The 27,668-nt window shown below is 45.3% G+C and overlaps 1 protein-coding gene across 1 annotated transcript; it reads left to right on the forward strand.

Moving 5' to 3' along the window:
• Positions 1–11,328: 11,328 nt before the first annotated feature.
• LOC308418345 (sulfotransferase 6B1-like) lies at positions 11,329–27,093 on the forward strand (the record flags this gene model as incomplete). Its single annotated transcript, XM_080913713.1, has 6 exons — positions 11,329–11,473; positions 13,581–13,765; positions 17,899–18,025; positions 23,584–23,678; positions 23,969–24,155; positions 26,924–27,093. The coding sequence occupies 6 exons, from the start codon at positions 11,329–11,331 to the stop codon at positions 27,091–27,093; spliced, it is 909 nt and encodes a 302-aa protein (XP_080769839.1).
• Between the last annotated feature and the right edge of the window lie 575 nt (positions 27,094–27,668).

Genomic DNA, 27,668 nt, shown 5'->3' on the forward strand with positions numbered 1-27,668 from the left:
TTCTCTCTGTGGCGCCTGCCTGTTTGGGATGGAGAGCCTACTGTGCCCAGCTAGCATACCACGCCCTCAAGAGCCCCGGCAGGTCACCAGTGCTGTTCTTAACCCTATCAGTTAGAAGATACAGTCTCCATAGAGTGATGTTTTTTGCAGATGGGCAAATTCAGTTCCCGGGGACAAAACACTACTGTATATTCCAATGGTTAAGGAGAACTTTTGTTTCAAGACGCGGTCTCCTGTAGCCCAGGCTGGCCTCAAACTCACTATGTAGCTAAGGATGGATTTCCTTAAACTTCTGATCCTCCTGCCTCCATGTCTATTTTATTGTCCCCTGGTAATCAAACCCAGGGCCTTGTGAAAGCTAGGCAAGCACTCCTTCAACTCAGGGTGGGCATGTATTAAAAGTTTCCATGAGAGTGGGGCTAAGGCATGACGAAACCAAATTGTTCTCTAATGCAAACTGGGTGTGAGTGGATGAAAATGCTTGAGAAGTTGAGGCCCATCTGACAGGATGTGGAATAGGTTTGCGGACACGACCAACTTTCTTGATTAGATGCATGGGTTATATCCCAATCTGAAAAAACAAAAATAGAATTGTGGCTCTCTATATGTGGTGCTTTTCTGGGTTTTATCTCTTTAATTGAAAATTTAAGATATCCCATCACCCTAGTAGTGTGACTAGAGCAGCCAAGACCGTAGACGGGCTCTTTGCCCTCTGCTGTAAGGTGTGGGGTCTTTGGGGTGTGCGTCCAGGACTAATATAACGGTGGCGGTTTTATTGTTACATTTTGGGGAACTTCTATGTTGACTTGATCATGGCTATATCATTTTCTACAGTGGGTAAGAGTCTCCATCTCAAAGAATTTTAATTTGCATCTCCCTGTTTACTAAAGGTGCTGGGTGCTTTTTGGAGTGCGTGTTAGCCATTCCTGTTTCTTTCTCTCATCTTCTGTTCCATAAACCATTTTTAACTGGTTGTTTACCCTCTCGATGGTTAACATGTAACATTTTACATCAGGATCAACAGTCAGTCTGATTGCATCCAGGTGTGGTGGTGCAAGCACGTGACCCTAGCACTTTAGTGACATTGTGCCCGGCCAGCCAGATCTATGTAAGGCCAGCAAGACCTGTCTTAGGCTGAGTAAAAATGAAATAGGGACTGAGTGTTAAGTGACAGATGAACTTTTTTGCTCAGGTATGTTGTTTTTCTTCGCTTAGCACCTCCCTATGATGGCAAATTTTTGAGAAGATTTGTTCTGTGAGAACATTTTATCGGCCTCTCCTTAGACTCACTTAGGACTGGAGAAGCTCTTGACTGAGGCTTTTGCTGCACTTGAGGGCAAATCCTCTTTCAACCTGAAGATCACCTCAGGGTTGGCCAGGGTTGCCAAGGTACCAGTGCTTTTGATGAGCACTTCCTTTTCTTTTAACATCGAATGCACTCGAGTACAAACTGCTTCATAAACCAAACTGGGGTACAGAGGGAAAAGCTGCCCCGTTAGTTCACATTGGTAGGCAGAGGCAGTTTTGAAAGGAGTCTTTTTTTTTTTTTTTTTAATTTCATGTGTCTTTAGATTAAACAGAGGAAGATAATTTGTGGTTATTAGCTGGCAGACATATTTTCATGGAGCTAGGCTGATTTTTATACGTGGTGGTCACAATCTTCTTATATATTCTTAATGCCTTTACTGTTGTCAATGTGACTGAGGAATCTGTCTAGATTTTATCATCTCTTTGAATTAATCACCTATCACTAAGAAAAAAAAAAAAGATCTCTGTGTAAACTTATTAAAAAGGCAGCCCGGGCTAGGGGATGATGGTTCAGTCAGTGAACTGACCTTGCATGCACAAGGAGCCAAGTGTGATCTCCATTGCCTTCGGAAAATGCCGAGCACAGTGCTGTGTTCCTGTAATCGCCAGGGTGCTGGAGACAGACAGACAGACAAGAGGATCCCTGGAGGCCCCTTCAAGCCTAGCCTCTTGGTGAGCTCCAAGACCAATAGAGGACAGTTCTCACTGTCCTCTGACCTCCACACACATCTGTATGCTCACTAACACGCCTACACATGGCCACGCCCACACATACATGAAAACAAGAAGGCACTGATGAAAGGACATCTTGGCAGTCTTTCACGGTGAGTATACAGTTACACCAATCTCTTGTTACTAGATTTAAAAGTGTTTATTCAGTGGGAATGTCCCAAGACTGCCATAATCTTTAGTGGCACTTCTGAGTCCATGAGAAAAATGTCTGAACCCTTCTCTCTAGGAATCCAGCCACCATTTCCCCTTCTCGGGATTGTACAACTTGACTGTTTCTCGAGGTAGTATGGCAGACAATGTGTTCTGCAAAATGTGACAAATGTGTACTAATTTATGTCCTGTCATACGATCTTCCTGCCTCTGTGCGGATAATGGTCCAAAACTTTATACATGTACATATAAATTTATTAATGTTTAAAAATCTTGAAGTTTCCTAACATGAAACGGTCAAAAACCAAAAGACAAAACAATAAGAAAAAAAATCAAAACCCAACCAAACAAATGTCCACAATTCAACCAATGTGCACTCAAGATGTCTGTGGCCAAGTTTCCCGATGACAGGAAGTGGCCACGGTCCCATGATTGCCCATAGACATAACTAAGGTATAAGAAGCCAAGCAGCAATTGCCGGCGGCAATTCGATCTCGGAAATGTCAAAACATGAAAAGGGTCCATTTTAGAATCAATAAAATGCTTTTATCCTCCATTACTGGAGTGAAGTAAAAAGTATTTGTGAGGAGACCTTAGCAAACAAGAGAGCTGCCATCGAGGAAAATGGCTGTGCCTGCTTCTGCTGCTGTGCCTTCTTTTCCTAGTCAGTCTTAGCGACAGGAGGGAAAAGATCCTGACTAAAAGGGCCAGTCAGACAGTTTCCTTGACTTTAAGTTCAAATTCACGTTAACCTGAGCGTCTTTAGACATAAACCAGACACTAGGGGGCGCTGGTACACAGGCGTTAAATGAGAGTATGGAAAACCGGTTTGCTTGTTTTTACAGTCTGTTCTCTGACGGCCTCTCTGGGGAGTGTAAAGTCGATTGAATCCTGAGCTCAGCCTCGAAGGTATTTCCCTGCGGTGAGAGCCACCAAGCACCAGTGTGCATGTGGGTAAGGGGGGCAGTTAGGAAAGAGGCAGAAAGGACTGCCAAAGCAGGAAACAGGGCTGACCCTGGTGCCATACGCTGCTGCTCACTTCAGCACCAGAGACGCTGAGACAGGAGGATTGTGGGCCTGGGCTTAGGCTGTGCAAAAGGAAAAAAAAAAATCAAGAATCTTTGTCTAGCCCACTAGGTCAGGTTTCTTTAGCTTGGAAAAACATTTTTAAAATCTGCGTTCCAGAAGAATCTTCCCGACTGACTTGTGGCAGGGCTAAGAACAGAGGCACTCTCCCTGAGAAAAGCATCCTTGATAGAGTATCCACAGGCATCTGTGAGTCTAAAGACCAAATCGCGCAAGCCCTAACGGAGCCCTGCCCCAATTCAATATCGACCACGCCTGCAGAGTACCTATCCCTAGCCAAGCCCTTCAGCCGCTGTGGCTCAAGGCACACAAGGCCCCAAAGGAGACCAATCTTTCAAACTAGAGAGAAATGACCATGGTACCAGTGTAAGTTTCCCTGGACCAAACACCATCCTCACAGCCTCTGAATCAACAGCTAAGAAGGAAATGAAGCCCCGGGAGAAAATCCAGTCAGGCTGGGTTCCATGTGCCTTTGGAAACAGAACATTTCTATGTTTCAGAGAAAACGACACAATAAAAGGCTGGGGTGGGGGTGGGGGCTGCAGGGGAGAAGGAAGTGGCCGGTGATGAGGACAGGTGAAATGAAGGAGCACACAGGGGCAGGAGAGGGTTAAGAAGTAACCAGTAAAGAGGAAACAAAAGAACCAACATGGTGGTGACATGTGGCGGAAATCTCAGCACTTGTGATTTGGAGGTAAGGGATCGGGAGTTTGAGGCCAGCGTTGGCTACATGAGACCCTGTGCTAGAAAAGCCAGAGGGAGAGAGAGGAAGAAGAAAAAGGAGGAAGAGGAGGAGGATGAAAAGGAAGAAGAAGAAAAAGAAGAAGAAGAGAAAAATACCTTACACGGTAATGGTATGTTTCCAGTAACCTTTACAAGAATTAGATAACTACAAATTAAATTTCTAATTCTAAAAGCTTACAAACGTTCAAAAAGCATCTCTCGGATCATTTCAATAAAACTATATGTTTAAACCTCATTGTGTTGAACACATGTTCATTTTCTCCCTCCTGCCCATCCTCTCTCCCTCCCTCTCTCTCTCTGGATTGTTGGGTTCTAAATATTTAAATACTTTAACAACCACATTCAGGTTCATTTGGTATGCAATAGATCATTCATATTTAACACGTAGAATTGACATCTGTGAATTCCCATGAACCCTCTACAATCAACACAAGTCAGTCAATCAAACCCGGGTTTCTCTCCCCCTTCCATTGCTCCATCTTGCCAATCCATCCCCCGCCCACCCCCTGACACAGCTGATCCGAGCCCTTTCATGTCACACATTTTGTAATTCTGTATAGATCAATACAATGATGGCAGGCATGGGCCGTGTGATTCTTTTTCACCCAGCATCATGGCTTTGAGGACTCACTATGGAGATCCATGCAGAGCCCCACAGCCAAACATTAGGAGGAGCTTGGGGAGCCTTGTAGAAGAGTCTAGGGAGGAGAGATCAAGAAAGCCAGCGAGTCTCCACAGGAAGAACAAGAAAGTCACCTAACCTGGGCCCATGGAGGCCCACAGAGATGGAACCACCAACCAAAGACCATGCATAGGCTGGACTTAGGCCCCCTACACATCTGTAGCAGATGTGCAGCGTGGTCTTCACGTGATTCCACTAATTGGAGCAGGGGCTGTCCCTGAATCTGTTGCCTGCCTTTGGTTCCCTTTCCCCTAGCTGGGCTGCCTTGTCTGGCCTCAGTGGGAGAGGATGTGCCTAGCCCTGCAGAGACTGGTGTGCCAGGATGGGGTGGTACCCATGGGGTGTGCCTCTTCTCTGAGGAGGAGGGAAGGGGGAAAGGGGGTGAAGGATATGAGGGTGGGATTGGGAGGAGGGGAGGGCTTCGATCAGGATGTAAAGTGAATGAATAACTAAAATAACCGGGGAAAAGATTCTTTCTACCGCTCGCTACCATTATCTCTTCTGGGGTCACCTTCTCCAATTTCTAGCTTGTGATACTGGAAGGAAGGCTGAAAGGCCACCGATTACTAACATTTTCTGTTTCAGAGTATTTTCTCCTGGGTTAAAAACCAGCAATACCTTTTTTGGGGGGCGGGGTTCTGAAAAAAATGGGAGAAAGAAAAGAAAAGAAACCTATTTTCTGGAGCTGACTTTCTGAGCTGTCTATGCCTCATGTTTTTTCTTGTTTCCTTAGCTCCTTACCCTCCCCCCTTTATACCCACTCGCCCCTTCCACCCCTCCCCCAACACATCTGCCACAGATTCCCCAATAATATCTCCGAAGCCAGGTCCCCACTGCAGTCTTGCCTACGTTAGAAAACCCAAGGGACTTTCTAGGAAGGGTCACTCAGCTGACTGAGTTAGCCCAAGTTAGACCAGTGGACCGACAGTAGGCTAGCCCAGGGAGAGGTATGCCTGAGAGTTGTTTGTCCTCTTCAATTTTCAAACTATTCTCCTCTGTTGGTGAAATAATTAAGATCTTCCATTCAGAAATGAGAATTTTGGATTTCTTATACAAACCTACAATATTCGCACACCGAACCCAGGTTCCCACGAGGCAATAAACAAACTGAATTAATTGTCACCATCTCCAGCTTCCCATCAGCCCTGCCTCTCCAACTTGTCTCCCGGCAGGCAGCAGGTGCTATTTGTAGTTATTTCTATTAGCATGGAAACATTTCTTTACTCTGTTTTTTTAACTTTATTTTAGTTTTATAAAAATTATTTTTGTCCATGTGTGTGTGTGCATGCGTACATTTATGAATGTGTGTGTTGTATGTGTATGCACTGTGTGTGTATGTGTGTGCATGCATCTGTGTCTGTGTCTAGACCAGAGGAGAGTATCAGTTACTGGGCATTAGGGAGCCACCTCTCTGAGTGCTGAGAGCTGAAGCCTTGGTCCTTTAGAAGAGCAGCAAGCACTCTGAACTGCTGGGTCATCTTCCCAGGCTCCTTGATGCACCCACTCTTCCCACCCACTTCCACCTCTCCCTCCCCTTCTTCCCTTCCCCCCTCCCCTTTTCTATTCCCCCTCCCCCCTCCACTTTTCCCCTCCCCCCTACATTTTCCCCCTTCCCCTTCCCCCTCTTCTTTTTGAAATATAAGAAAGTAACAGCATGAGAAGGCCAAATAGATCATAAATGAAAGGCAAGAGTTTTGCCTATGGGAATCACCCTAATTAGGATGAGAAATGTCTGCAAAGAGCTGCTGGTTGATGGTTTCCGTGGTTTCCCATCAGCCTGATGGTGGCAGACACTTAAGAAAGGGCCCAGTGGCATTGGGGTGTGGCCCTGAAGGTGATAAGCCATGGCCTTATCTTCTCTGTCTTCTTGCTTCCTGGCTGCCGCAAGGTAAAAAGACCTTCTCCACCGCACGCTCCTCTCATGACTTTTTTTTTTCTTTTGTAAGGGATTATAGGGATTAATTATGAAAAATAGCAAAATCTGTATAATAAAAGATATAAACAAAATTAGTGCACAAAGGACAACTTGGGAAATATAGATTATTGGTCCTTTTAAAAATTCAAAATCCTTCCAAATCAACAGGGGAAAGCTGACCTCAGAAAGTCACTGGATGAGGAATACATACAGACTATGGATGCTATTTCTATTGGTCCACTTGATTTCTTATGCCTCCACAGGGCTAAATCCACAGTGCCCGGTGGCTACCATCAGAAACCTAGGAAACCTGGGGCCAGATCAACTCCGATCTGAGGTGTTTGTCACAACAGCAGAAGGCAGGCCAACAGAAATGAAGACAGTTTCTAAACGCTGATTATGAAAGACTTACACATCTGCCTTACCATCAGTGTCTCTGAAATATTCTCTGCGGGTCTTGAGACCTCAGGCAGAGGACTGATTCCTCCCCTGGGCATCCAGTGTCAACAATGCAGGCTCGGTTTGATTGTTTAACTCCATATTCCCCTGGTCCTGTTCTATCCTAAATGCTAGCACAGTGGCTGAGTTCAAATGCTACCTGCTGGGTCTACACTTTCCTCAGCTCCTGCCACAGTCAGCTGTCGACCTGACTCTCTTAGTAAGATGAAGAGTGGGAAGAGCTGAGAAGTGTCTTCCCAGAGCCCCTTCCCTTGTGGCCTTCTTGTCTGTGATGAGTGTCCTTGTTGAGCAGACAGGAAAGTCACTGAAGAGAGCAGCAGACCCCCCTCAGTTCCCAGTGAACTCACTGTTCTCCCCCCTTTGTGGATCCTCACTCAACACCTACTACCACTGCCTACCATTAGGACGATTTCTGGAGGTTCTAGATGCTTCTAGATGCTTCTAGATGCTTGTCACTCACCTTATTTTAAGGCAGGCCACTGCTTCCCAGGGAGTAGGTGCACCAGGCTCCAGGCACTAGCATGATGGTAACAGACCTCGATGATAGTTTTAACGTCCCCGTTACTTCCTGAATGCTATCGCTGAACACTTTATAAAAATACATTACTCAGATCTCTGCTTGTTTTTTGTTGTTCACTTGTTTTTCCTCCTAAATAAACATCTTAGTGGGGGTTCATTAAGGAGTCTCCTAATGAACACAGAGTTTAATATATGAATTCTAGTATTTTTCTGGTAGTTCGTGGCTCCCTCTTCATGATGACTTTTAGTCAACAGTACTTCCTAACTTGTTGGAGTTCAATCGTAATGCTTTAAAAGTCGACATTCTCACCCGCCATTTTGAAGAAATCTTTGACTTACCAAAGATTCTGAAGATGTCCTTCTAAGTTTCCTCCTAAAAGATTCTTATTTCTAAAACGTAACTATCTGTATCTAAGGTGGGATCCATGTCACTTCCAAGAATGAGTACCATTTGTCGAGAAGATAATCCTTCCACTTACTCAAATTCACCTTTGTCTTGAACCAAGTGACCACTTATGGGTGTGTCATTTTTGAACTTTCTTCCATTCCTCTGGTCTGTATGGACTGTCTTGGGTCAGCCTACAGCATCCTTAGCTACCACTGCTCTGTAGCATAACAAGTCTCATAAGTCCCAAGAGTCTTTCGTCTTTAAGGTTTCCTTGGCTATTCTAGGACCCTTGCGTGTATCTACACTGATGTTGCCAACTGACAGTCACCCATGTACATTTAGACAAGTGCAATTGCCTATTTGGATTTTGATCCAACTGTATTGATTATAAATCATAAAGCAAATTCAGACACCCTAATGACCCTGAATCATCAGCTATGCAATATAATTGATTTCTATTATTTTTTTCTAAGCACTCACTGATCTCTGTTGTGCTTGAGCTGTTTCCTTACATGTTGTTTTGAATACCATGTGTTAGGGCAATGCTTAAAGACTTGATTTTTTTATATTACTATAAATGGCATTGGTTTGCAAATCATTTATCAAATTCTTCTTTTCTTCTTTGGAGAGAAGATTTCATGTAAGCCAGGCTGACTTTGAACTTGCCAGGAAGCCAAGAATGACGAGAAAGATACCATACTGGGTAAGGTAACCGAAGCCCAGAAAGACAAACATTACATTTTCTCTCCTATCTGTGGTTCCTAACTCTAAGCCTTCAGGTCTGAGTAACCGTAGGAACCAGGAATGAGGATTGGGGTGTAGGGGTAGCTCAGAGAATAGACTAGCAAGACATGGGTGATATGAAGAGAGAAATGGGAAAAATAAGGAAGGGGTTTTGGGGAGGTAGAAGGAGGACAATATAGAAGAAGAGTTAAGAGGGAGATATGACACTAATGCACTTGAAAAAGACATATGGCACCCTAAAACCACACAGATATACCCATATGTATCTTAAAGGAAGTTATTTCACTTGGTGCAACAAAGAGCTATGGATTATCTAATAAAAAACTGCTCGTTCCCTGGTCTGTCTCCCAGAAGCGGAAAGTAAGACCCTGTTGCGAAGACTCTATGTACTTTGGACATAGGACTTGGGTTTTTAACTGGAACTGATGGGAAAGCCTCCTCCCTGAGGATTGGCTTCCATAGTACTGGAAGTTGATATGCAAGCTGCCAAGGGAGGAAAACAATCAATAGTCCTACCCAGCTGTCATGAGGAGGAGCCACAATGGCCAGCATGGTGAGATATCCCTAAAGTTGCAAGGGCAGCACTTATGCCTGGATGATAACCAACAGCTGGACTTAAAGGAGGGGACTCATCGATCCCGGAAATTTAGTCAACAACCCAGGACACAATTCCTAACTGCATCCTAAACACTTGTCCCCATATCCACAGGCGAGCGTAGCTCTCACCCCTTGGCAACGAGCTTCCGTTTGCAGCAGGTGGAGGAGATCAGCATTGGTCAAACTAGGGAGAGCAATGGACCACTGGGTTCTGAGTACATCTACAACACAACCCCTGCACCCAAGGCTCAGAGACCATCGAGAATGAGAGATCAGAAGGTTGTACGATCAGACCAGGAGGTCTGATGTGAGATTGTTCTTTCTCGCCATGCTAGGGAAACAGTACACACCCAATCTCAACAATATGGCTGCCTAGACAAGACCGGAAGGACTCCACATCAGTTTGATACCCCAGTGCAGATAGACGGTGGAAATCTCATGGGCCCTGTCCCTAGATGAAGAACTATGGTTATTTAACAAGTGTTGAGTCTTTCCCAGGGATGAGCCCTGGCGATTGGTTCTTTAATACCGAGTGATCAGTCCTAGAAACATCTACATGCAGGCAACACTGAGTACTGACTGCATTTATTCGTTTATGTTCATATGTATATGTAACTACAATGTTAGAGAGGACAGTGTGACTTTGGGAGGGGAGGACCTGCGAAGGGTAGGAGGGGGAGGGGAAAATGATGTAAAATAATTATATTTTAATTAAGTAAAAATAAATATTTTAAAAGGGAGCCAATGGGGAGGCGATGCAAAGAATAACTATTTAAAAAATCAATCCTGCTAATAATTTTATTTTTAAAAGGACCTTGGGTTTCCAATCCCCCAGCCTCTCTACCTGCCCAGTGCTAGGACTGCAAGCCTGTACCACCATACCATAGAACGTCACATGTCTGGGTTACTGGGCATCCGTTCCTGGCTTCCTACATGCTAGGCCACTGCACCTACAGAGCAGTCCACCTTCCATCTGTGCTTTCTGTGGCCTTGTCCTAGAACGTGGGAAGCCAGGTCACCTCCTGTGCCGATCTCACGACCCCGCGGTGGTTCTCCCTTCACGTGTTTATTCTATTAGTGGATTAATCTCCTGTGTGTGGATCTATCTCCTGAGTATGTAATCATTCATTTCTGTTACTCACATGGGCATCTTTCCTTCTCAAATATCTTCCCCATAGTATAACCTCTATTTTTGATGTTGAATTAGAATTTTGTTCATTTCTTCATTAATGTTCCTTCTTTTGTCAGACAAGCCAAATTTTCAACAGCGGTTCATTCATGTAACTGGGCATTTCCTCGCCATATCTAATTTAATCTGGAATGTTGTAATATTACCAACAAAGACCAAAGCTGAGTGAGATAAGAATTAACTTCCTTCTCTCTACAGCCTCCTGGTTGCTTGTGTCCTCGAGAAATCTTTTTTTAGTGTGGTATTCCGACTCTCCCTGTATTTCTTCTAAACTGTAGCTCATAAAGATTGTCCAAAGATATTTCCCAATCCTGGAAACATTCTTATTTTCCTGTCTCTGTCTCCATTCCCCTCAAGCTGTAAACACTGGCTGCTTCCCATACTGTGTTAATAAATAGAAACCCAATTTTCCTAATTACTTTTAGTGATATAATTAATTACAGTGACTAAAGACTTGACCCATTTAGGACAAAGGGTTTGATTAGTGATTCTATCTTAATACAGTGATTACTCTTGGTCGCCTGATAGTGTTCTATGCAAATGATCCTGGACTGGGTGGAAGGACACATTTTGTAACCTGCTGTTATCAGAAAAATTCAGATAACATGACTTTTATAATAGACATTGGCTCAGTCGTGGTTTAAAAATTATTCTTGTAGAGAATTGCAAAAGGTATATATAGACACATGGAATGCCAGCTTAGAGATACCAAGATTCCTCTGCCACTCTGCTGGGGTTGTGACAGAAGCCAGGTGTGTCTGTGACTTGTGGAGAGACCGTGCTGAGTACGTAGCCTCTAATAGGGTCAGTGAAAGATGTCAACCCAGAGTCAGCCAAGCCTCCTTCATAAGTACATGGGCGTCTTCTTCTCCACCTTGTCTTCAGAAGAACTTCTGCATTCCTTGGACTCCTTTGATGCTAGAGAAGACGACATATTTCTGGTTTCCTACCCAAAGTCTGGTGAGTGGTCTTTGTAAGGCGTATGATCCAATCCAGAGATGCAGCAGTGATAGACAGAACCATTGCTTTCGCTTATTTATCATTTTACTCCAAAGGCAAGAAAACGACCTTTAAGGATTTGTGTTTCTCGCTTTAAAAAAGACTCAGGTGAAATGTCTGTGGCTCTGAGGAAGCCTTTCTTTTCATTTGATTTATGGAGGTGCGAGTTGACATATCACATGCTCTGTGATCGATTCCTGATGATTCTTGCCCAGATCATCCTGATGGCTAAACATACTTAATCATCTATCGCCTTTTTCATCTGCTCTAATAAGAGCCACAAATACTTGCCCTGCTGAAGTTTTACTTCAGAATGGATTTTGACATAGTTGCACACCCGTGGGTGCCAGTGAGTATGAGGGAGGGATGCCAGTCCGTACTTTCCCAGGATTGGGTTCTATGCCAATTTTGTTTTCTTATGTAACTATCTCCAGAATGGTGGTCACATAAAGATGGTGGTTACAGGTAAAGAATTCAACCACGAGCAGCCAAGCTGCCGTCTAGTCAGTTATGAACTGTAGTGCCCGTTAGACCAGGTCATCAGTGTGAGAAGAAGCAAAGTGCACAAGGCTCATAGGCTTTTTGAGAACAAACACACACACACACACACACACACACACACACAGAGAGAGAGAGAGAGAGAGAGAGAGAGAGAGAGAGAGAGAGAGAGAGAGAGTTCTTAACTTCAGTTCCAGAGAATCTGATGCCCTCGTCTGCAGACACCAGACACTCACAAGATACACACACATTCCTGCAGGCAACACACTCATACTGATAAAATACATAGATCTAGAGAGAGAGAGAGAGAGAGAGAGAGAGAGAGAGAGAGAGAGAGGGAGGGAGAGAGAGAAATCTTAAAAAGTCCACTTAACATAAAACTTATAAGGTCAGTCAGATCACTTTACACTATTTATTTATCTAACCCTGAAGCTGTCCGTATCACACGTCACCGAAATCACAACGAAACAATGGGCACTAGCCTGGTTTAACCTCCTCAATGTAGTCTTCAAATTATCAAACTGCCCCTACTCCCTCCTGCAAACTTTAGTTTCACTGCTGCAAATTGGGGCAATGGCAGCCATTGGCTTCACCAAGGTGTGGAGTTGTATTCTTGGCTGGCTGTGTGGGGGTGGGATGTTCAGGGAAGAGTACTTGTGTAGCATGAACAGAGCACAGCATTCAGACTCCTGCGTCATCATTCCCCTATATAACAATCATAAACAAACACAAGAGCACGGGGCCAACAAGATGGCAGGCACGTGGCTAAAGCCCTTGCTGAGTTAGCCCGGGAGACATGAATTTGATCCACGGAGCACGGATGAAGGCAGAGAACATGACCAACTCTACAAAGTTGTCCTCTGACATTCACAGGCACTCGGTGACATCCCATCCCCCCACATTGTTTGCCAATCCGATAATAGAAAGTACAATTTAAAACAACACCACGCCCAACCCCACCCCAACCCCGAAACAGCAAAACCAAACCAGAATTCTGTGCTTTCTCCCTACTGTCCCCAGATTCTATGGTGTCAGCCTTTTTATCTCTTTGAGTATGATGAACATTTGTGATTTAAATGCTTGGTTTGCACAGATGTTATCCTATGCACTCAGAGAGAGCTGTGTCTCTCTTCAAAAGGGGAACACGTACGTAGCCATAACTGTGTTCTAACGGAGGAAGAGCCTGGATACCATGGGAAGACAGCAAGAGAGAGTAACTGTGGCAGGGATAGCTGAGAGGGTTGAAGCTAGTCTATAAAGGAGAAGTACTCATGGACTATGGGAACCACATTAGGGAACATGCGTGTAAGCTGGTGATCGGAAGGTTCTAGAAGTGAGAGCTAACAAATTATTTTAAGGGAAGGACTCAGCAAGCGCCCCCTGCAAACCTTTGCACTCTTGTAACTTGAGTCTACTTCACAAACCACATTAGCATATCACCAGGTTCCAGGGGCGTCCGAGGCAGGACAGCCTACAGCAGTCACACTTATGCTGACTTAATGCGCTTGTGCTCTCCGAGCTTGGCTGCAACGTTTAATTAAAACTGCATTCCACTTTCTCTTTGGTGCAGGCACCCACTGGCTGGCAGAAGTCATTGAGCGCATTCCCAATGCTGGCATCACGCTCACGACTCCTATTGAATTGGGAGACATTTCTAAATTTGAAGAGCTAAAAATGGTTCCTAAGAGAAGAGTTATCCCGACCCATCTGAACTATGAAATGCTTCCCGTGACTGTGAAACAGAAGCAGTGCAAGGTGGGTGCGGTGCCCAGGGGCAGCCTCGGGAAGTTCAGTTCTTCTGCCCAGGGGCAGCCTTGGGAAGCTCAGTTCTTCTGCCCAGGGGCAGCCTCGGGAAGCTCAGTTCTTCTGCCCAGGGGCAGCCTTGGGAAACTTGGTTCTTTTCCTCCAAATACTCATTTTCTTTTATGCGATGTGTAAACGTGAGTGCCTTCGGGTGTCTATGTGCACTATGTGCATTCAGTGGCTTTGGGGTCCCAAAGAAAACATAAGTTCTTCTATAATTGGAGTTACTGCCAGTTGTGAGCCACCCGTGTGGGTGCTGGGAACTGAACCCAGTCTTCTTCGAAAGCAGCCAGTGCTCCTACTCACTGAGCCGTCTCTCCAGCCCTAGGCTTAACGGTAACAAAGTAAGTGCTGTCTATATTTACTCTATTGGGGGGGGGGAGTTATTATAGGAAGAAATGCTAAAAGACAGTTTCCTTGAGCCATTATTAACTCACAGGTTATACAGATATATTTTTAAAAAGCCAATTATAATTTGAAAGAACATTTTCACAGCTTTCTTTTCCTCATTTACATTTTCATGGAGAGATTTTGAAATGATAAATGGATGAAAAAGTCATGCTTTTAGTTTGCATATAACCAATATTCTCAGTTTGATAGAAACATATCTCTACAGGAAAAACTATACTAGAAGCAGATAACTCAACAAGTCAAGTGAAATTCTAGCCTATGGAGTTAGCAGTCGATGCAATCTTTTTAGGAATATGTGGGTCAGGAGTAAATCACAAGAATAATAATGTCTGGAAATCAGAGAGAAGGCGTGTATAAAGTTCCACAAAATGAAGGCTCTTCCAACCCCATCAGCACAAACTAAAACAAGGCACTTGTACACATGAAAGTACAAACAGAGAAAACCCTCTTTCCGTGGTCATTTTGTGACCCTAGATCTGCACTGGCTCCTGTCCTACACAAACACAAACACACACAGTCACTCAGGTGGGTGGCAGGGATTTGCTCTGTCTGTCAGAACAAGGGAAGCTTAACTCAATTACATTTTCAAAACTCAACAAACCATTTTCATTTCTAGTAGGCTGTTTCTGAGATGATGGGGGGGGGGACAAATAGAAAGAGAGAGAAAGAGAGAGAGAGAGAGAGAGAGAGAGAGAGAGAGAGAGAGAGAGAAAGAGAGAGGAGGGGGGTATCAGGCACTCACCTTTATAGCTCCTGGATTAAATGCAGAGAGAGGGAGAGAGGGGACATGGAAGAAACACTGGAGATGGGGCAGTGATGATGGGGGAGGGGAGAGAGAGGGACAGGGAGGAAAGGGGAGCGAGAAAGAGAGGGGCAGAGAGAGGGTGAGAGGGAGGGAGGGAGGGAGAGAAGCATAGAGAGACTGAAACAGAGAGACAGAAAGAGAGTGAGAGGGAAAGAGAGGGGAGAGAGAGGGAAGGAGGGAGGGTGAGAGAAAGGGAGGGAGAGAGGGAGGGAGCTAGAGAGAGAGGGAGGGTGGTGAGGATCTAATTCCAGTGACAGATGACACTCTCAAGCAATAATCATTACCAGCCAGGAAGTTTGGTGTTTGTCCCACACATGACACACGTGGGTCACAGGCCACTTGAGCAAGGACCCTGAGGCTGAGACAGGTTCTTCTTCCCCTCTACACTGAAGGTGCAGCCTTAGGGGGGACCCTGTCTGAATGGCCCTGTTGGGGAGGAACCCAGCCTCTTCCCTTCTTCAGGAGATAGGAATGCTATTAAATGACTTTCTTATCTGAGTCAATTGCAGGTCCCCCGCTGGCCATTGAAACAGGAGCTGAACGCCGTGTTCCTCTCAGCTCATGACGCAATGCTGTGTATAATTAAAACTGTAGGCCCTTCATGGGTGTGCTTGTGGGTTAGTCCTGAGGGCCTCAGAGCTTTTCCTACCCCTGCAGGGCTGATGGGTCCCTCTGACTGTCCCCCTCAAAAAAACCTCTCAGTTTCGCTTAGCCTTTTGTTGTTTCTCCTTTTGAAAAAGGTATTTCATGTATGTGGGTGGTGTGCTTTCACGGGTGCCTTTGCACCTCATGTGTGTGTGGTTAAGAGGGTGGTAGAGGGTGTCAGGGTTAGAGACAACTGTACTGACTTCATAATTTCTATTTTTCCTCACTCTTTCTGTTAGGAAATCCACAATTTGAAATTTATATTTTCTTACTCATATTATGATTAACATTTTATGCTTAAGAATGATTTTACTTTTGGTGTGTGTGTGTGTGTGTGTGTGTGTGTGTGTGTGTGTGTGTGTACAGGTGTCTGTGCACACCTGGATCTCTCTAGAGATGGAATGTCAGGCAGCTGTGAGCTGTCCGGTGTGAGTGCTGGGAATTGAACTGGGATCCTCTGGCAGAATAAAAAGGGTTCTTTTTTTTTTTTTAATTTATTTTTTTTTATGTATATGAGTACAGTGTGGCTGTCTTCAGACACTCCAGATCCCATTACAGATGGTTGTGAGCCACCATGTGGTTGCTGGGAATTGAACTCAGGACCTCTTGAAGAATAGTTGGTGCTCTTCACCACTGAGCCATCTCCCCATCTCCCTATGATGCTTAAGCCAATGTTTCTTTCCCCGCATCTCAGAGTACCACCCTGACTTTTCTTTATAGCTCCTAACCTCCTCCAGTGATTCTCCATGCTTCTCAGTTTACTCAAACGTCTGTAAAAACAGACTGAATTGTGTCCCCAAGTCTGTAATGCAGACAGAACTCCAGAGGCTTGCTTTTCTGTCAAACAACTCTGTCCAACTCCTCAGTGGAGGCAAAGGTTTTGCTACTTTATTCCACATTGCGCATGCAGTGGAGTTTTAAAAGTGATTTCACCAAGCTGTGGGTTTCTGTGGTTCTGCTCTGGAGGCTGCTACAGTAATGGAAGGCTCACAAGAGCTGCGAGGTTGCTTCCTATCACAGCTTAAGCCAGAGAGTGTCCTGGGTGGGGCTGGGTAAAGGTGATTCATTCCTGACACATTGACCTTTACACATCTCTCAATTAAAGAGGGACCAGGCACTCTTCATGTGAATCACTCACATCTGGACTATGAACATGCTACCGGGAGATAGCAGTGTATTAACAATGACTGAGCAAATTCTGCCTTATCTAGGTAAATTGTGTCTGTCCCAATTTTCAGTTAAAAATTGGAGAACGTCTCATTCTTAACCAGCATTGACTACGATCAGAAGGGCTCCATTACCTAGATGCTTCTGTTGCTTTCTGGAAGATGTTCTTTTTGTAATCCTGTCTTTTCGCTCTGACAATGCTCCATTGTCAAGAGAACCTTTGATTGTTGCTTGTCGGCCAACGATTGCTGAGCGAGGGCTCAAAACTTTCCTGTTTTGATAGTTGTTACATTCTTGGAGCTGCATTGCAGATTTTCGGGTATTCAGCACACACTGAAAGCGTGTTTGTGGACTGAGTGTTGGACTGCGGTATTCCTAGGCACATGGAGGGAATCTGACATGTTCTGCTTGGCAAGGAATTAAATTGTCAAAGGGGGAAAATCCAGACGACAGTTTTTCCAATAAGAGTAATGGACAGTTTGTGAAAAATCTTGTTTCATGTAAATGTTGTCTAAGGTATAGAGAACAAAAAAGTAGTTTTGTCTGACAGTGAATAGGGGTTCTCCTGTGCCTGGCTCTAAAAGACAGGACCGCACTTAGCAAATGATTTAGGAAGCTGTCCACTGGCTGTGAGCACCAGTGGGCACTGGGGGCAAGCCAGGCCACCTCTAGGACCTCGGGGATCAAAATTTCCTTATAAACAGTCTTCTTGGATGACTCTTATGCACACTGGGTTTCCGGAGGCTGAAACCTAGGATTATTTAGTCATCAGCTGATGCTATTTAAAAAGAAAAGAAAGGGAGAGAGAAAGAGAGAGAGAGAGAGAGAGAGAGAGAGAGAGAGAGAGAGAGAGAGGGAGGGAGGGAGGGAGGGAGGGAGGGAGAGAGAGAGAGAGAGAGAGAGAGAGAGAGAGAGAGAGAGAGAGAGAGAAGGGGGGGAAGGAAGGGAAAAAAGATGGAATTTGCATAAGTAAGTTTAATCTGCAACTTTCTTTTGGGAAATATTTTGTGCTGTGGCTATTTTCACCTAGAGTAAACTGTTTGTATTTTAAAAACAGATCATCTACATTGTCAGAAACCCGAAAGATACAGCCGTGTCTATGTTCCACTACTACAGGGACAACCCCAACCTCCCTTCCACGGAAACATGGGCTGCATTTTTAGAGCTGTTCCTCAAAGGAGATGGTAAATATAGCAGTCATCACTTTTTCTTAATTTAAATTGTGCTGATTTACTCTGCGTGTGTGCACACGTGTGTGTGTGTGTGTGTGCATGTGTGCGCGCGTGCGCGCGGGGGGGGGGCGTGGGGGTCATGCTCACACGTTGGTATTCAGAGTTCTAAGGAGAACGCCGTGTGGCCTGCTGTATCAAGCCCACCTCACTTCCTTGAGATGAGGTCACTGAGCTTGAAGTAGGGCTGGGATCCAGGGACCTCAGAGGTCCTTCTGTCTCCACCTCAGCTGACTTGCCTGTTGACACGCTATGCGGTCTTGTAACCTGGATCCTGGGATTTGAACTCAGGTCCTTGTATCTTGTGCAATAACCCTTCATGAACCATCTCCCAGCTGGGACCCTCATCTTTTAAAATGCATGAAATACTATAAACTTTCTCACCCCAAATGAAAGTTCGCTCTGACCTTTAGATGGAACTTAATTGCTGGCTTCCACACATGCGCGGAAGAGAGCAGTCTTTGTTTCTTCTAAGCAAATTCTTAAATCACATCACAGTCCTTCGTACGGCCTATGGGGAGGAACATATCCGTGAGCTATGTATAAAATCTTCAAAACAGAGATAGATTCTTGCTAAGAACTTATTTTTTCTCATATGCTACCAGTTCCCGCCCCTCCACTCAGTGAAAGACAGCCTGAAGGTAGATATCACAAACAAATAAAATACTTACGCACACGCAAACCCTCCCACGCACCTCGTGCGCTCTCCTTTGCACCCAGCAGCCCTACCCCGGCTCACACACTGCCCGCACTAAGTGGGCACGCTTTACAGTTCTGTGGGCTCTGTTCAGCAGCTCTCCCGGTTAGTTTCGGTGAGGCCTAGGCAAGCGTAGCCTTAACCTGAGACCTGCACTGACCCCTGCTTCAGGGACTGTGCGACCCTGTTTCAACTCCCCCCGAGACGTCGTTTCCCCCTTAGCAATTGCCACACATCTAGCAGAATCATGACATCACAGGACTGCCAGGTACTTTACATGATTCAAACACGCACCTGGCCTTTATGTGACCCCCACAGGCTCAGGAAGGCTGCAGGCTAACCAACCCTGACCACAGCTTCACTAACCTTACACAGCCACACACCGGTTCATTCTCACCGTTTACTGTGTGATTCCTATGTGACAGACACTTAGCTAAGTGTTAGGTAAACATTACCTTACTTCACCCTCACCCAAACCTCCTGTGGTAGGCGCCATTATTCTTAGTTCACAGATCCAAAGGGTAAGGCCAAAAACCTCACACATGGATATACTACGAACAAGGAGTCGAACTTTATTTAATTATTATTCCAAAATCTTTCCCATTAACGTGGGTGCCACAACGTGCTCAGTCTAAAAAGCTGCCCGATCTTCTAAATATTTAAAGATGGTCAGCATGCCTCACTCTGCCCTGAGTCCATCTTTGGGATAAGCAGAATCTAAACACACATTGTTTTTTTTCCAGAACAGACCCCGAGTCTGCTTTTCCTCAAGAGGAGAAATGCTATTTTTCGCCTCCCACTTTCAGTGCTGTGGCTGCCTCTCCTCTCACTGCCTGTGTTCCAACCTGGCCATGTCCTTATATGACTCTGCACCCAGAAGGTGAATCCACCCGGGTGACGTAGGAGGGACCGGGCCAGTACCCGGATGACTCTGCTCCTCTTCTGCATTTTGGGTTTCTCTGGACATAGCCATGCAAAGCCAGGCCAGGTCAGAATGCAGCAAGGCTGACCAGCGCTGGAGAAATAATGTTCGCCCGGCGAGCACCACACGGTCATAGCAGACGGTCTGGGAGGAGAGGCAGAGGGTGGCTGGAAAAACATCCCAGACTTTTCTCTTACACCTTGGGCGAACCGGTAATCTTTAGTTGTAATGGGCGCTCATCTGTAATGATTCTACCACTGGGTTATACCATCCTGCATTGACCCTGTCACCACCGTCTGAGGGTTAGAGGCTTTGTTTAGATGTGAGCAGCAACTTCACGTTTCCTGTTCGTAAGTCAGAGCACAGACATGCAATCCCGGCATTTGGGAGCTTGGTGCACCGAGGTTAGGCGTTTGAGATTATCACCGGCTGCACAGCAAGGTCAAGGATAGCACAGGCTATCTCAGGGAGAAACAAACAAACAAAATCCATCATCACCAAACAACGGGAAGGGTAACAACAGAATTGCTGGTGCTGCTGTGCATATGCACAGGAGCATGGGTGTGTTTCACATGCAAGTGGGGGCTGAAGGGCTCTGAGGACTGTGTTACTTCTTTTGTGGCACGCGGTAGAGCAGAGAGAAGGGGTGGAGCTAAGGTGGAGCTAAGGTGGAGCTAAGGTGGGAGGCAGGGCACCAGTTCTGGTCTGCACTTCAGGCTGCGTGACTTTGGACAACTATTTAGAGACCCGTGCTTCACACACAAACAAGACGAAGAGAACGGCCCTCCTACAGGATCGTTCAGAGACGAAACTGAAGTCCTGGCCGCCGGCCACCGCAGAAATCCACCCGGCTCTTCCGCTCGACAGGGAAGACTTGCAAGTCGCTTCACATCGAGGCAGTGTGTGTGTGTGTGCATCAAGGAGGTTATTTTACAGTGAAGGTGCTACAGATTCCCGGACAGATCTTTCTGCGTACTCAGCTCCTACTTACATAAAAAGACAGGAGGGTGAAGATACAAAAATACTTTTATGTAATCATCTAATTTGCCTTCCAGGTAGCAGTTTATCAAGTTAAATAGTAACTATAAATTATGCCCTGGTGATATCAAGCCACATCAATAGCTTAATGAAACTAATATCTGAACATTGGACTTATTTTTACACCTCTAGCTCCCTTTCGAACCTTGTATCAGGGCTGTGTATTTCCTAGGTCTTCCATTCCAGAAAGTTTTGCTATATAAGACAACGGCTGTGTTTTTCAGAGCAATTTCTAGAAACTGAGAAATGCGTTATAATTGCTGTCCCGCAAAAAGCAGGAACAGCTGGCCCATAGACCAGAGCATTAACGCAATGCACGTAAGGTGGGTAGGGAGACGTGGGGTCACAGGTTGGAAGCACATGAGTCTAAATACAGAGCTGTATAAAGTCTCTGGCAGCACTGAGAGCAACAGGAGAAAAAAGAAGATGAAGTGTTTTGCTTAGACACGGAGTGGCTTTTTCTTCTTTTGTCTGTTGAAATAAGCATTAAAGTTGCAAGGGCGCATTGCCAGGGAGACAGTGGAGCGAGCCAATGAGAGGAAAGCAGAGGCAGAAAGGGCCAGTAGGGAACTGAAGGAGCAGTCTGGCCAAGCCATTACAGCTGTTGGAAGACAGAGGGTGACACAGGTGATTGTGACTGACAGTGACCTCGGTGACCTTGGTAGAGTGACCAGGTTGACTGAAGACTGGGGGGAGAAAGATGTGGACTATTCACAAGACATAACATCTTAAAAAAAAAAAAAAAAGCGTGTTCTATGGAGGGGGCAGTTCTGGAAGTTTCTATCAAAGTTTCTGACTTACTTTTCAGACACATGGATTGGGTGGACCTGAGCCAGCTCTGTCCACGGGCATTCAGGGGAGGGAGGAGTTTTGGTTGGTAAGAGAGGGAAATCCAGGCAGAAGCTAAAGGCAGAAGTTGGGAGAAAGGACCCAGTGACTGTAAGGATGGGGAGTACACAGAAAAGCAGTCTCCCTCAAAAGGGGATGTGTTTTTATTTTAAAAACTGAATTTTCTTTATGGTAAAGGGCTGTGAATGACTTGGAAAATGAGGGCTTGTGGTTTTAAACGTAACTCAAGGTGTCACTTGGAGACTCTCGGCCCTTTAAGGATTTCTTGGCACACAGTCATAATGTGCCTCCCGGAGCTAGCCAGGAAGGTGATAACATCTTGATTCTTTCAACTGCCCTCTGACCTTTCAAAGAGCTATGAATTCCTCTGTGGCAAATGGAACAGCTGCCTTTCAAATTACGAGTAGCACAAATTCTGAAAGTCATTCTTAAATGCACACTGTAATCCATTTCTTTCTGAAAAGCCAAATTGGGGAAGGTCGATTGCCTTTAACCAGTAGCCATGGCTCTGATTGTACCACTGACTGCAGGAGCCGGGCTTCTCTGACAGTTTGAAGGGCTCTGTTGCAGCAGAGCTGTGGACAGCGACCCCTTGTGGGGCCTGTGGGTATTGGTAGGAGGTAGAGGGGGCAGGTCTACTTTAGGCTGAAACCTAGTTGATGTGAGAGTAACCTTTCTTCCTTAAGGCTGTATGAGAGAAAAATCCTCCTATAGGCGTTCGAATCTGGGAAAAGGGTGGTCATTCTTAGATAAGCAATCCTCTGCTGTCATGGTGGTCATTTGGGCAGTTCCATGATAATATTGGGTCAGACTAAAGAACAGCCCAAAGAACTGATAAGGAAAAGCTAGCAACTCTCTGAGGAGTTTACTATCTGTCTTTCCGGGGTGCCTAGAATAGAAGACCAACTCTGTGATGGCGTCATAGCAACCCCAGACCTTCCTTGTTTAAAAGGACACAAGGCAAGAGAGACTCAGAAAGACAAACACCATGTGTTTCTTCTCATGTGAGAAATCTAGACTTCAGTGGTGTGTGTGCGTGTGTATGCGTGCATGTGTATGAGTGTGTGTATGTGCTGTGTGCAAATAAAAAACAATCATACTGTACATGTGTGAAAATACCACAATGAAACATTGTTGTAAGGATGAATTAATTAATGAAAAGAAATATATCTGCACTTGCGATTTATTTTCTCAAAAGTCTGAGATCACTAAAAATCGCTGTTAGTTAATGAGGTGGTTATATTGCAATGGTATGATATTGCCGATAATTTACTCCAAACTTTTATGTTCAAAGCATCTCCTGCAATGTCTAGCAAGCTTCCTAAACTCTTGGCTTACTGAGTGAACAGATGGCAGGAGCTTCCCACGCCTGTGTCTTTGGCACTGGGGCACAGACTAGAGTTCGAGTCTGGGGTGATACTGAGCCCTGGAAGCTTATAAATCGTGTTCAAGCGAGGTGGCATCCTGAGACTACAGCTTGCTTTGTTTTCTAACTATTAATCATCAATAAACATCATAAGATCCTTTTTTAAAACTAAGTTTTAAAACTGGGCATGACAGCTCATGCTCAGGCAAGAGAATTTTCAGGAGTCTCAGAACTGTCCTGGTCTGTGTGGTAAGATGGTGGCCCAGGGGAAAAGTTTACAAACTTTTGTAATAAAAACCTGAAATTATGAATGACCCTCTAAAGAAAATGACTGACCCTTAATGTTTCCTTGGGAGAGCTTTAAAAGTTCAGAATTACTGAGAGAAATGTACACTTTGATCTTGCTGCCCCTTTTCGTGGTGATAAAAACTATTTACTAGCAATAAGGAAAAAACACCCACAGGACTGAATGAGGCGTGGCTAGCACAGCTCCCAGCAGCACCTCCCTGGGGGGAAGGGGCAGTGTAATAGAACCTTCTGGTTAGTCTCTCTCCAGACCAGTGGGCAAGCGCTGATGTGGACGACGCCAGGCAGGAGAAGCCATCTTTGTAAACAGTAACTCTAATGTTTTTCCCTTCCAGTTGTGTATGGTTCCTGGTTTGATCACGTTTTGAGTTGGGAAAAACACAAAAATGATAAAAACGTCCTCTTCCTCTTCTATGAAGAAATGAAAAAAGTAAGTCTCAAGCAGCTCAGCTGCTGAAACCAAATTAAGTGAAAACTCGCCGAGTGTGGTGGTGCGCGCCTTTATCCCAGCACTCGGGAGGCAGAGGCGGGCAGACCTCTGTGAGTTCGAGGCCAGCCTGGTCTACAGCGTGAGTTCCAGACCAGCCAGGATGACAGAGAAACCTTGCCAAAAACAAGCAAAAACATTGGGCGAATTTTGACTTCAAACTCAGAGGAATGAACTGGTTGTGGTATTCAGATAAGAAGCGCACTTTCTCACTGAACTTTCTCATCACTCAGGATTTTATTAAGAACCTAAAGAAAATAAATGCTTTCCTTGGCATCGATGTGAATGACAGCGAGATGGGTAAGATCGCTCGGAGTACGTCGTTCAGTGAAATGAAAAGTAATGCCGCCAAGGAAAACTGTGACCCCAATCATGTCATCTGTGCCCTCACGTCTGATAGGAACCTGGTGTTCAGAAAAGGTAGGTGGGCAGGGCGTGGCTGCTGGGCGAGAAGGCGGCTGCAGCTGCAACTCCCGCTGGGGAGCTTTTGCCTCTTGGTTTCTACAGGTTCTTTGCTCATCCGGGAGTCAGCCTCAAACACTGAAAATCCTGGAGAGGAGATGGCTGTGCCCATACTGAGCATGCGCAGACTTCTGTTTTCACTGTTTCCTAGGCAACAGCAAGTCCCTACCATGTACGTGGTGCTGAGGTTGTAGTAATGTAGAGACAGTCGATGGCAGCGGGAGGTTGCATGAGGAGGTTACTTGCAGGTTTCATGTAAGCAGAGGTTAGATGACACTTTGTACAAGCAACATCGGAGACTTAGAGCGTTCTGGAACCAGTCTCCTCTGCGAACAGAAGAAAGGCAGCAGTTACATTTCAAGTTTTCAATGTGCATAGAAAAAAGAAAGAGAATTAAATCTCTCCCAATAATTCTCCAGGTTTAAGTTAGAAGCAAGTAGGAAATATCTGGACGTATGTCTGCACTATGTGGGTGCAGTTCCCAAGAAGGTCAGAAGAGGGCACTAAATCCCCTAAAACTGGAGTTGATGGTTATAAACCGTGGGTACTGGGAATGGAACCCAGGTCCTGTGTTGAGATTGGCCAGTACTCAACCTCTGAGCCGTCTCTGTACCTTCTAGAACTGTTGTGAAGTGTGTAAATTTTTATCTAGCTATAGGAGAAATGTTTTACAACTTATAAAGGCAAAATGTTTTGTAAGTATATATGCATGCCTGATTCTTACTAGAAAGCAAATGTCCATTCCCATTCTTGTCCCAACTAGATAGAACCAATCCTCCTCCCCACCCCCCAAGCAAATATTTGCCAAGTCATGTGTAAAACAGATATTATCCTAACTTTGCAAAATATTGCTACAGTGTAGTCTTATTTATTCAGAGTCACAAAACTAAAGTTAAGAAACGGGGCAAACATTCAATTCACCAAGTATTAATAAGATGTTATTTCTAGAACTAATATGCATAGTGATAAAACATAGCATCTCTCCTCCAGAAATTCATGTTCCAGGCAGGAATGCACAATGCTAACAGCAGTCACCTGTGACTAGGAATGTGGGTCAGAGGTGTGGGGGCAGGATCATATGCCTCTAGTAAGGAAGATGCTGCTCCTGGTAGATCCGGGACTGAAAGTTTAAGAAGCAGTTAAGAAAATGATAGGGGAGGAATGCTTTCTAAGAGAGCCAATGCCAGCGAAGGGGTGGGGTCAGAACCACAAGGAGAGCCAATGCCAGCAAAGGGGTGGGGTCAGAAACACACACACACACACACACACACACACACACACACGAAGCGGGGAGTCTGCACACCAGAAGACACAATAGTGTGCTGTGCTGCAGTGAACCTGTGCGAAGTGCAACGAAGGAGAGAAAATACCGGTACTAGAGAGCTTAAACTTCATGAGAAGCCCCTGCTCCTGTCCTCTCCTCCCCCATTCCCTCATCCCTCCTATTCCCTCCCCTACTCTCCCTTCCCATCCTCTTCCACCTCCTTTCATTCCTTCCCACCTCCTCCCATCCCCTCCCTTCCTCTCCCCTCTTCCCGACCTCTTTTGTTCCTGGTTGAAGAGGGGACCTGGTACAAGCTGGTCTGTGTGTTCTAGTGGCCGAGGCAGAGTATAAACATGCTTAGAAGATAGTGGAAGTGAGACAGAGGAATTGAGCAAGACGCTGACACACTGTTTAGATGAGGAACATTTTCAGTCACTTCAGTTGAGAAGTCAGTCAGGGAGCCATTGGCAGAGTCTTCTAGGTACGAGCCAAGAGCTGGAGTGACAAAAGACCCCCTAATACCCACGAGAATGAAGCAGCTCAAAGGAGCCGAGAGAAGATTTGGATCAGAATTAGACAGAAAGCCAGAGCCAGGCACACGCGGCGGCCTGTCAGTTCTTCATGGGCTCTGAGCAGTTTCCACAGTAGTGTGCATGGAGGCGGTGGGGAGGCTCGACAAGAGAAGAGCAGAGAGCTCGCTGCAGGAGCTGGGGGTGCGCAGCTGAGGACAGCAGGCTTGTTTAAGGTTGAGGGGCGTTCTGGAGATAGCCCCCAGCTTGAAAGGGTTTACAAGCTAATTGGAAACAGAAGACCACAAAGAACAAGTAGTCATAAAGTAATGTGCTGTTGGCATTAGGACAGGGAGACCCTAAGGATGGAACCTGAGCCCCAAGTTTGACAAGGGGAGCATATCGGAAGTGAGGAAAACAGTTCGGAGGGTCTGTAAAAACAAGGTATTTCAAATTCAGAGATGCTGGCAGACTATGTTTATCATCAAATGCCTTGTATTGAAAACTTCTGTTTACGTGCCCAGTTCTCCATTGTTCATTCTATAGAAAAGATATCTCTGAGATGAAGGCGAGCTATCCATTCCTACGGTGTATTCTCAGACCGGTTTCCACGGTGCAAGCACCCGAGGAAGCAAACGTATGAACTGCCTCTGTGCTTACACGGCCGCAATCACTACGCGTCACCTTTAGACTAGAACGTCCTGGGCTACTCCATCAAAAATACATTTACATATTTTAAATATTCTTTCTAAATAAATAATTATAAACTGTGCAAATTAACATACAGCCATCACAGAAGTAACCAGAAACACCAAAGAAACAAGTGGGAAATAAAATCCCCGCCCCCACCATTTTATCACCAGAAGATTGCAAAACTGTCAGTTTTTTTTTTTTTCCTGCGAGTATTGTGGGTGGAGACTGGTTCTTGCCTGATACATTTTCTGTGTTTCCAGGAGTGGTGGGTGATTGGATAAACTACTTCACTCCCAAACAGAACGGAGTCTTTGATGAACTCTTCACAGAGAAGATGAGAAACAGTGAAGTGGGCAGATGCTTGAAAGAGTATGCGCAGTTGCAGATGCTTGAAGAAGGAGTCCGCGCAATCTCGGTCGCAGATGCTTGAAGGAGTATGCGCAGTCGGGTGGGCAATGAGCTGTATTCCGTTCTCGGCAGCGAGGTGCATGGGAAATATGTAAATATTCTTTACTGACGTGGAAAGCAGATAGTTCTTTCCATGAGAAACACGTACTTCAAGAATATGTCAAAAGCGGCACTCATGAGACGCTATTTGAAGACAGCAGGATTATTAATAAAAGGGGGCTTAAAATTCTCCAGTCGTTGAACTCTGGATCGATCGTCAGCGAGTTCAGGCTGGAGTTCAGATCTGAAGGCCAGGGCTGGTTCCTATGCAGAAAGAGCCGCTAGTGCAAATCCTCAATCCTCCATGAGCTTCTCAGACATGGAAAGAAGAGGGATAAAGTCACATAGCTGAGAAAATTTTATTTTCTGCCTAGTTAGACAATCATGGCCTGTATCTTAATGGTTTTATTTCCGCATTTCTAAGTGTCTGTGAGAAATGCTTTTCAAAATCGCAAGAACAACAACAGACACCATCCTATCAAGTTGGAGAAAGCTATCAGGAGACCCTGTCACTCATTGTTGGGCATGCCTGTATTTTCTTAATGTTACCGCAAATAA

The sequence above is a fragment of the Micromys minutus genome, assembly GCF_963924665.1.
Source record: "Micromys minutus genome assembly, chromosome: 3".
NCBI lineage: Eukaryota > Metazoa > Chordata > Mammalia > Rodentia > Muridae > Micromys > Micromys minutus.